General features: G+C 31.7%; 1 protein-coding gene across 1 annotated transcript in view; it reads right to left on the bottom strand.

Annotated features, from left to right (window-relative positions):
• Positions 1-1,280: 1,280 nt before the first annotated feature.
• The window catches only part of LOC118184765 (uncharacterized), a 272,848-nt gene continuing 262,950 nt past the window's right edge, over positions 1,281-11,178 (bottom strand). The window contains exons 12-13 of the mRNA XM_035354483.2: positions 10,282-10,412; positions 1,281-8,681 (exon numbers count right to left, since the gene is read on the bottom strand). Coding sequence (XP_035210374.1) covers positions 10,303-10,412 — 110 coding nt within the window. The 3' untranslated portion in view covers positions 1,281-8,681; positions 10,282-10,302. The remainder of the gene's footprint in view (positions 8,682-10,281; positions 10,413-11,178) is intronic.

Here is an 11,178-nt window from a genome sequence, read left to right as displayed (position 1 = left end):
GCTGAGATAGAAAAAGCTGTGAAATCTAGCATGTAGCAGCTATTGAAATCTTGCAGTTATTTCTTTGAATATACTTTATCTAGTGTTAAAAAATTGTTTCTCAATTTAATTTTATATGGAAGTTCAGGATATCTTTATTCGTCATCTGTCTCGATTATTCACATGACATCTATATAATAAAGTTTGACATGAAAAATGCCGCCCTAAAAATTATGTTGTTCACTTCTCTCTACATACGCCAGTGTCAAGCTATCTTTTAAATATTTTATTCTAAATATTATATTTATAATTTAAATTTCTTTATTTCTAGCCATGTTTATTCTCCCGTTATTTAAAATATCTCTTCTTGTTTTGAATCCTGATTTATTTTACGTAACCGAATGAACGTAATATGCAGATTTAATCGCTTGAATGTACATATAAATTATTAACAGTAATTTTTCTGTTAATTATTATATGAGTTATTTCTCTTTCCTGTGTTTTTTAACTGTCTTCGAATCATTATTAACTAAGTAACACTTCAAAGAACAAATATTGGAGATATTGAAGTAATATGAATCAGAGTAAGTTGCATAAATTTATAGAAGCAGGTTCGAAGGTTTGAACCCTTTCCTCTTCAGCTGCATAAATGATATCTGCAATATTTGTTTTCTGATTAACCACAGAAGTTGCGTATAGTATTACGGCAGTAAATCAGAAGTTGACTGTATTGAACTTCTACATATATGACATTCTTTACTACACGACGGTCAAACTATTATTTAGCAGTCGAGGACTTAATATACTCTTACTGTTATTTAATATACTCTTACTGTTATTTAATATACTCTTACTGTAATTAATACCAACCATATTCTGTTACCGACGACGTTACTGCTAGTTATCAAATAATTCCAACATTTAATTACTTACATATATTGCATGTAATAGATATATTTATTAAAACGGGAACTAAAATTATCAAGAAGCGAAGAGTGTTCCTGCCTCTACAACTTTGTTGCAATGTTAATGCACTGCTTTAATTTACAAGATTTTTGAGCCGAAAGAATTGAGAAAGTTTCCCAGAATCCGTAATTAGCAAATACGCGAGATGAATAACCTTCTGCCAAACGACCAGCAACAGATCTTAAGAGTTGGAATTTGCCCGTCCGTGTGGAAGTTATGTCAGCGTTATTAAAGAGAATAAAACATATGGAAAAATGTGTAGAAAAGCGTTTTTAACACCATAAAGGTGTTTGGCAGTGATTTGTGTGAAATGCTGTAGATAACAGATTCAAATATTTAAGTTCAGCACCCTTCTGAAAATTATATTTAATTCTCTTCGCATCTGAAGAATTATAAGTTCTTATTTTACGTAATAATACTGTATACACTGTCACACTTCTATGAAAAATATGTACAGAATATTTGTAATTCATAATACAGCCATTACACATTTTACATTTAATTACAGTATGAAATAATATTATATATTTATTTGTTCCAATAAATAAACACATTACACTTCAAAATTTTCATCAGATGTGAACACCAGTTTGTTAAAACTATGATTTCCTTTAATTATATATTATATACAATATTTTAAAACCACAATCCACACACAGATGAATTCTAAATATCCGAGCTAAATGAAATGACAGTCCATTGGCATATCTAAAATCTAGGTAAGTGGAATTTTCTGAAGAAATTAAGTTTGATCTTATATTATTTATTTCAATTCATATTCATTGCAGAGTTTGATATTTCTGCTGGTAAAAGAAAGCAAATAATTTTATTCTGTGAAAATGCAGCATTTTTATTTCCTTATTACAAATGCAAAATTAAGCGAGATTTGTTTTTTATTTGCTTACGTACGAGACTTTAATAATTGAAATAAAAATATTAAATTATTTTTTATTTATAAATATCATTGAAAACTAAAAACTCATAACTTTCTTTCATTTTCTACTACATTTAAACTAAGCAAATAAGTTTTGTTGCTATGAAGGGGTATTCAAATATGCACATAACCTGCTTTTATTTCACAAAAATTAAATTGAGATTAAATTTTTATAAATAGAAAATAATTGATTTAAAATATAGTATGGAAGTAATGGAATGGAAAGCTAAACAAATTCGCCTAAAAACAGTTCCACACGAAGCACGTTATAAAACATAAAATAGTGATGGAAACCTCCTTTTTCATAACAAGTAATGCTGCAAATATTCACAAGAATTATCACCTGAAGATATAAATAGCATGTATTATGAATTATATCAATTAGATATTATTAGATATTTTATTGAAAATATTATATTACAAAATAAAAATCTAAATTAATAAAAAAAGTCCTTTATTTTTACCCATTTTTAGCAAAGCTATCGTTTGAAAGATAAATTAATGATTTTATGCCACGTCAACATTCTGAAATATTTTCAGAATGAAGAAAAAATTAAGAAAACGTAAATGAATAAATCTTAAACTTAATTTTATTTCACCTAGGATGAAAAGCAAGTTATCTGAATACATAGATACCAGATAAATGGTGCTCATGTAAGCGGATACTTAAGTACGAGATAAACGAAATCCGGTAAGTGGAATTCCAGTTATCTGATCAGGATATTTATAGTTCTACTGTATTTCTTTTGAGCATAGAAAACATTTTTTTTTTATTTGAATAAATGAGCTGTTGAATGTTTTTAACTTTCTACTTGCCAAAGTTCAGAATTGAAAAACATTTTAGAAAAAAAAAAAAAAAAAAAAAAAAAATATTGTAAGAAATTATTTTCCGATTTTAAAATTAATTTATATCTTTTAATGAATATTTCACTGCGATAGATTTAAAAAATAACTTAGGTTAGGACGAAATATAAGGTTGTTTAGTAATTTACAGAGTAAAAACGTCTCAATAATACGAATGCGCCCTATAAAAGACGGTTATTGAATTCTAATTATAAATGATTTCGCTAAGTAAAAGCCTAAGCATAATTTTTCTTAACTAATATTTATACATAACAGAGGAATAAAAAGTATAAAACTATGGCAAGAGAATAGGGAAAATAGTAGCAAATTAAAGCACAATAGAGTTAAAACTTTAATAGTAAATAAGAGAACAAAAAATAGAAAAGAAACCTTTTAGTATAGGATACAAATAAATAACTGTAAAATAGCTTTCCGTGTTTGAAGACATTTACAGCTAAAGCTAATGAACAGAATGAAAGCATATTTCATAGACAGACTGTGGAAGGCATAAAAAGATGAATTCCTAGGAAAAAAATGTACCAAAAAGCGCTGGATTTTCGCGCTAATGTGGCTTTGATGAGAAGATGAGGCTAATTTTTATCTGAATGATTTCGTCACAATTGTCAAATTTGAACATCTGAATGGCCATCAACTAGCATAACATTCTGCAAAAATAACCGTGTTATATGGATTCACTTCATAACAGGTCCCTACTTTTTGAGAATAGCACTCCAACAGGTGCTATTACCTGCACTGTTACTGGTGATAAATATTTGACAGACGCTTCATACTTTTGCCGTTCTTGAACAAATACAGCGTTTGAACTAGATAATTTTATGCAAAATGGAGCACGATCGCATATTCTATGTTCAGAACGGGAACTTTTATTTCAATTTCTCGGTTTCGACAGAGCTGTTAGTCGAAATTTTCCGATGGAATGGCCACCTCGTTCCTAGGATATCACCCCATGGGATTTTGGGCTGTGCCTTAAATCCGTTGTGTATAATGTTGGCGTTATAAACCTCAGTTTCTTTAAAGAGAACTTATGAAGTACTGTTGCAAACTAAACTAACAGTTTACGGGCAACGTTTGACTTTGGTTGCAACACCTTGTATACAGGGAACGCCATCAAATCAAAATACAGCACGTGGCTCAGGGGACACTGAAGTTGATTAATGAAAGCTTATTTTCTGTGAGTTTCGTACTGTACGTCATTCATTTATGTATATGCATTTTTTATTAAACATTAAAAAATTTAAATTAAAACATTAATGAAATTTTGCGTAATTCATTTTCCGCTCATTTATTGCAATTATTGATCCATTTTTGATTCCGGAGCTCCAAATCTCTCCTATCGGCAACTTTTGGTATCTTTCTTTCCCAGTTCATCTCCCCATTATGTCTTTCACAGTAAGTATGAAATTCGGTTTCATTCCGTTCATTAGTTTTAGCTTCAGATGCCTTCACACGGAGAAAATTATTTTATAACCACTATGTACACTTTATTACAGTTATTTAGGGCAAATAAAAATAAACAGCAAAATTATAACTGATTATGGCAGATAAAAGACAGCTTGGAACTCTTTCGTTCTGAAAGAATTGTATTTTTCAAATAATCTCTCTCTCTATATATATACATACAGGTATACACTGTGTCCACAAAAAAAGCCTTACCATGCCCTTTATTTTCGCAACCGGTGATCGTAGACATATACTTCCAGTTGCAAAAATGCTTCAAACAATACAAAATTTTGTGTTTTTGTATTTTCAGATTAAAAGAAAAAGTTTTGTATAAAATACGAAATCTACCTTAATACACATTTCTCCAGTCACTACACTTATAATTAGGAAAGTTTATAAGCTTCAAATATTCAGTTTGGGATTGCCGCCTGAGTGGACAACACATAACGGCATTTGAGAGACTTTACCGAACAGCCAAAGTTTATGAGGCATTTTCTTCCTCCTTTCTGCATGCTTTTGTGGAGTAACAACAGCACACTCGGCGTGTATTCCAGAGATTAGAGTCCCGGCAAGGGCTTGCTTATTTTTCATGTCTCCTGCTTCAAAATAACCTAATTACTGTACAAGCTTTGTACTAATTATAAAAAGTAAACATATAAAGTTTGAATTCCGTGAGATAAAAATTAAATGTGATATTTAATTTGAAAATTTGCAATATTTGACATCATTTTTAGTTTGCAATGAGGGTTCTGTTAAAAAATAAATTAAAATAATTCGAGATCGATTTTTCTCCCTTAAATTCCAATTAATGATATTTTTTTTTTGCAATATACTAGTGCCCTTATTTATAATAATTTTGTTATATTTGGCATGCCAAAAGAATTTTCACATAAATAAATGTTTTGAGTCTAAAAATACTTTAATAATATTCTCACGAAGTTTTATTACTTCAATAACATAATCTGGCAATAATAGGAAATTCATTAAATAAACAGCAAAATTATAATTTTCCTTTTTAATTAATGTAAGTAATAATTTGAGTTGCTTACGAGCGATTGCTGAAGAATGCCAGTGTTTTCTCGAACACGAATTGTATAAGATTCTGAAAATAAAATCTCTATTTTGAAGAAATATATATATATATATATATATATATATATATCACAATTATTTGCACAGAAATACTCGTAATGTAATGGCTTACTATTAGAAGAGTTTTTCTAAATGATATTTTATTTTTAGTTGCGTACATATGCAAACATTTCGCTGTTAGATTTGTGTACGGCCTCTGGATATAATTCCTGATTATAATAGCAAATACATCGGGCAAATATAACGTAAATGAGTCAAACTTTCGCGTTTTACTTTTTATAACAAACGTAAAAGTTTCGTAAATATAAGTGTAGGAACCGGAGAAATGTGAAAATATTAGATTCCATATTTCTATAGAAAATGATTTTTTAAATTTTAAAATATGAAAACGTGAAACTTCGGTTATTTAAAACATTTATGGATTGGATTAGAAGAGAAACACACTAATGTGACAATCAAAATCGTAAAAAACAACCTTGTATTTAGCGTAGGTATAATGAAACACTCAATCGATTTCGAGTGCAGCTAGAGGTCCCTCCTCATCAGGAGAAAGAAATACATAGAAAGAAGAAAATAGGAGAAGGAGTCACAGAAACACGTCAAAAAAGATCTTATGTCAAAAAAGATCTTATGTCAAAAAAGGCGAAATTAACAAGTCTTCAATAGCGTATCATAGTTGGACTTTTAACCATAATTTTGATTTTATGTGTGCAAAAATCATCCAAAAGGCTTCTTCCATAGGTGAATTGGATTTTCTTGAGGCTTTTCACATTCACAAAGATTTAGCAAGTTTAGTTAATGATTTGAAGTCCAATCCAGTCCTTCCTAATGCCTTTAAAATTCTACTATCTTAATTCAGTTATTTTTGCCGATAGATGGCGTTACCTCCTCGCGTTTGGTACTACCAGAGGGTATAAAAATCCGTTCAGTGGTTGCTTTCCATTATTTTAAAGACCTCTACCTTTTTCAGGAAGCTGTTCCTTTGGTCACAAAGGCCAAATACCTAGGAATTATTTTGAACCAAAGGCTCACATGGTCTAATCACATTAATAGTGTCAAGAGCAAAGCCATGGGCATAATATGCAGATTTCTCCCGGTCATTGGAAAATATTCAAATCTTAGCTTGCGTACCAAAAAACATATATATACCACTTGCATTCGTCCGATACTTTGTTATGCTGCTCCTGCTTGGAACACAGTCACTCAAACTCAACTGCATCAATTACAAGTAGTGCAAAACAAATTTCTGCGCATTATTACTGATTCTCACTATCTTATCCGCAAAAAACTTTTACACAGAGACTTAAAACTTGAGACTATTCCAGATTACATCAGAAGATCTAATGAAAAATTCTTCAACAAAGCTGTGCAATGTGACTTTGTTAATTACTCCCAAGTTTTTAATTATGAAATTCTCTTCGAAGATAGAAGCGTCAGACCACTTGCAGCTCACACCTTCATGGGAGGAGACGACAACTTTTTCACTTAGATCCTCAATTGTTAGCTATTTACACTTCCAATGCATCTGATTTTGATTGAAGTTCTTCTGTTGCTTCGTTGAATAATTGTATTTAAATTATGTTGTATAGTTGTTTTGTATTGTGTTGTATTTAGCACTACTGATTGATGTTGTTTAATTATATTTGAATTTGTCATTGGAACTATTGCTGTAGTGTATCTTCTCGTATTGTTGTCATTGATTTCCATTGTCTTGGGTCCTCCTTGAAAGCTATGATCGCTCGTCACCTTTTGCGAACTTGTCCGATTGGATTGTATTGCTCCTTTTGGTACTTCTCTTCTTACCCTTATCTCCGTTTTCTCATCTGAGATTTTCTCCACGTCCGGATTTATTTATGTCAAGTGCCCTTGGGCTTTAATTTTGGAACCGGCAACATTGCTCTTCGCAATAGCTCGGTCAATTATAGAGTCTAAGTCTAAGTCTAAGCTTTCCATTATTTGAAGTTCAGATTTTGAGCATAAGGTGCATTTGCCTCTCGCTTCCTATTTTAACTTTGCTAATATTTCTTTATGCTTGATCAGATAGCCTGGCTCAGTAAAAGTAGGCGGCCAGTGCAACTCTGATTAAAAATCTAGTTATATCCACGTGATAAGGACTACGTGTTTCTGTGACTCCTTCTCCTATTTTCTTCTTTCTATGTATTTCTTTCTCCTGATGAGGAGGGACCTCTAGCTGCCCTCGAAATCGATTGAGTGTTTCATTATACCTACGCTAAATACAAGGTTGTTTTTTACGATTTTGATTTATGGATTGGTTTGGTTCAGTTTATTTGATTACGGCAAAGCACTGGATGGCTGTCTATCTAAGGATAGGAATGCCTTCTTCGAGGATTTCTGAAAGAAACTGACACATATACTTGTTACAAATGAGGAAAACCCTGAAAATGCCCATGCAGCCAGCCTCTTCGCAGGATTTAAACTTCAGATCGAACTACTTATGCTCAGCGATTTTACTACCGGCCGCTGGTGGGGACAACACATTTGAGTAATACGTAGTACCACCAATATGTACTATCAGCGGCTGAGAAAATAAAAAGTAGGACTTTTGTGTATACAGTATATATCCAATCGCAGAAAAGCTACAGGCTGTCTCTAAGATGACCACTCACGATTGCACATGATTTTAACCTTCTATAGAAGTCGTCATGGTACAGAGGATTATTCAATTACAAAATTAATTAATGCTTTTAGAAATGCTGGTCACTTTCAAATGTAGACATCTTGAGAGATTTCACAGCAGTTGATTAGACAATAAATAAACAAATAGTAATGTGAATGCAATGGGAATAAATAATAAAGCAGAATTAGAATCGCTATAGCACATAAAAATAAAATATTGTCTAATGATAATCTAATGCAAATAACTGTCAAAGGATATTTTACAGTAAGAGAACAGAAAATATTATCAAATTACAAAAGCATTAACGAAATTCTAACTATGGTCGGCAGATAGATGGGTAATGACGTCTGCTATGTACGGAAAATATAAACAAATCCATGCTAAAAATGTCCACGTGTTGAATAAAACGTTTAAATATAAATAAGTCATCAACAACTTTTTCATATTTCCCCCAATAAGACAAAACCTAAGCACAATGAATGATAAAATTAGAAAATAGTCATTGGCAGCATCTTCATCTTTTCAAAACCATGATGTTGGAATTCTCCCGAAAATGATTGCAGCTATAACAGTCGCCAAGTGCACTGAAACACAGCTTTTGAATAAGAATTTCCCCACTTTAAATAAATAGCTGTCTTTAGCAGTTTTTGTGTTTTAAATCACTGTGTACATTGACATAAACACGTCACAGACAATCTCGAGGTAGCACTTTGACACGGAATACACCTTCACACATAAGTTTTGATGTGATTTCACAGTTCAAGAGACCTGGAAAAATCAAAAATATATTGTAAGTTTGGTGCAAAATATAATACAAACAGTGCCTGCATACCCACTAATTCAATATTTAGGTTTGAAGTTAACTGAACGCTAAACTATTTTGAACGTTAAACAAATACATTGCTCATATCTTACCCAAATGCAGGCATAAGCATTTATGACTAATGTTTAATTGTTTAGGAAATGGTTTAATGGAAAAGCAGGATTTTTATCCTTCTCTTTTATGCTCAGTATTTTGTCATTGACAGAAGTATATACTAAACAAAGTACCTTATTTTCCTGCATACTTTAAATTATATACGGCGGCAGAGCACTCAAAAATTATGTTTTGAAAGGGATGATTTTATGTGAGACTTAATAAGGATATAGTTTGTATTCATGTTATACAGGGTATAACAGAATTGAAGCTCACAACTTTAATCAGAGATAGTACTTCACATTCCTCCAAGCATTGTGTTAAATTGAGACTTTTGAGATGTTTCTCAAAGTAGTGACTATCATGTACTGTTATAGCTAGTGCTCTTGATTATTATGTTATTCCTGTACAGTTTTCCTGTACAGCAAGCTTATAAATACCGGTTGTGTTTGAGCCATGAAAGTCAATTCAGAGAGTTAGCTAAGTTCATTTCAAAATCATGCAATTATATTGATATTAAAGCAGTTATCACAGAGCTATTCCTCAATGATAACTGCTTTAGAGTTCACTCTGTGAGGATATCAGTGATTTGGGAATCTCCCGTGTAAAAGAGAATTTACCTCAGCACTGAGTTTCTTGTAGAACTATTTACAGCTGTTTATTGCTGTGAACTGTTAAATCTTTGAAAAAATTAATCAGCTTCATTCTGCTCATCAGGGGTATTTATTAAAGAGATCTCTACATACTAAGTAATTGAATTAGTTGTAGCATCATTTTGCAAACATTTTCCAAATGGGAACCACTTTATAAATTAGAATTTTCTGTATCTTCGAAAGCAATACTTTTAGCATATGCTACCAGCAGTATATTCACATTTTTAAAATACAGTTATTGGTATTAAGTTATTAAAAGGAAATTTATATTAGTTTTTGATAATTCAAGGCTATTACATTTTGGTTAATTTTCCTTATTAACTAAAAATTCAATAAATCTTGGTTATCACATTAATGAGATAATGAGCCTGCCGATTCTTGCATAGGTGATCTATGTTTGGATGTGTGCTGATAGCATCACAGTCATAAGGCTAAAATATCTCTTGTGTTGCTAGGACTAGAGTAGGAAGTCTGTAATAAGGGCAACAGGTAAGTAATTTGATTAAATGTCAATATTGGGAGAAAAATGATACACAATTGCCATGCGTAATATTCAGACTCTGAAAATTTCAGCTGTAGTATGGTATATCCAGTTAATTTGAATTTTACTTTTTGTCCTTTTTCGGAAACTGGGAAACTGGCATCACAAACTGGGAAACGCATATTTACAGGGTAGTAGCCCAAATAGTAAATTCTTAATTGTTTATCTCGGAATGGTCACTCTTTACACGTAAATAACACTGCTGTGCCATACGTAAGTAAATTATCAAAGAAATGTTAGTTAAAAATAGTCATTTACCTTTACACTTCTGGTCACGATTCAGTAGCGCCTCGATAAGGTGTGGCTTTGTTGAGCATTGCTATATACAGTACTATAAGAGCTGGCATCTGAACGGCAAGGATTGTCGATTCCGCATGGGCTTTCGTCTCCTGTGTAAGAAAACATTTCAGAGTCAGCAACACTCGAATTGAATAAGTCACAATATTCCCACAAATTTCTAATTACAATGAAAGGATGTAACCAATTTGATGCTAGTTGGCATGTGAATCGAAGTATGAAATACGTAATGAGTCTACATTGTTTTAGGATTAATACTTTTTTAAAATTTCATTAAACCTGTCAAATGATAATCAATAGCATTTATTAATATAACACCTCAGTCTGCTCTTCCTAAAATAGCATCTACGTAACAGAAAGAATATTATATGCAACTAAATGATTGCTTTGACTCAGGGAGCATTTGCGGTCACACGTTCCGAAACTGAGCAAAGAACAATTATAAAGTTTTGCCGTAAAGTGAGAAAACATTCGAAATGTTGTTTAGAGCTACGGGAGTTAAGCATTAATACGAGCCAATGTTCATACGTCATTAACGCGGAAATGATGATGATAATAACGACATTAGAAATGATTTCTCTTTGCAAAAAGGTGAGGTTATGGAAAATGCTCTATAGTTGCTGCTGAAAAATATCACCTATCTCTGCAAATGATATTTGGCAAGTTAACATTCATAATTGTCATGGAAGATCTTGAAAAATGTTTTTTCTTGATATGTCCCCTCTCCACGTTTAGCTTAAAGACAAAGAACAGGATCACTTTTATGCAGTCGTGATTGATTCAAATCACAGATACAAATCCTAAATTTGCAAACAGATTGTGATTTGAGATGAAACTAGTGCTTTACTGAACAATTCT

Source organism: Stegodyphus dumicola, chromosome 4 (genome assembly GCF_044657685.1).
Source record: "Stegodyphus dumicola isolate Sdum_Otavi_A_Nest chromosome 4, ASM4465768v1".
In the NCBI taxonomy this organism is placed as follows: Eukaryota; Metazoa; Arthropoda; class Arachnida; order Araneae; family Eresidae; genus Stegodyphus; species Stegodyphus dumicola.
The sequence above is the reverse complement of the archived record's forward strand: the minus strand, read 5'-3'. Positions and strand labels throughout refer to the sequence as shown.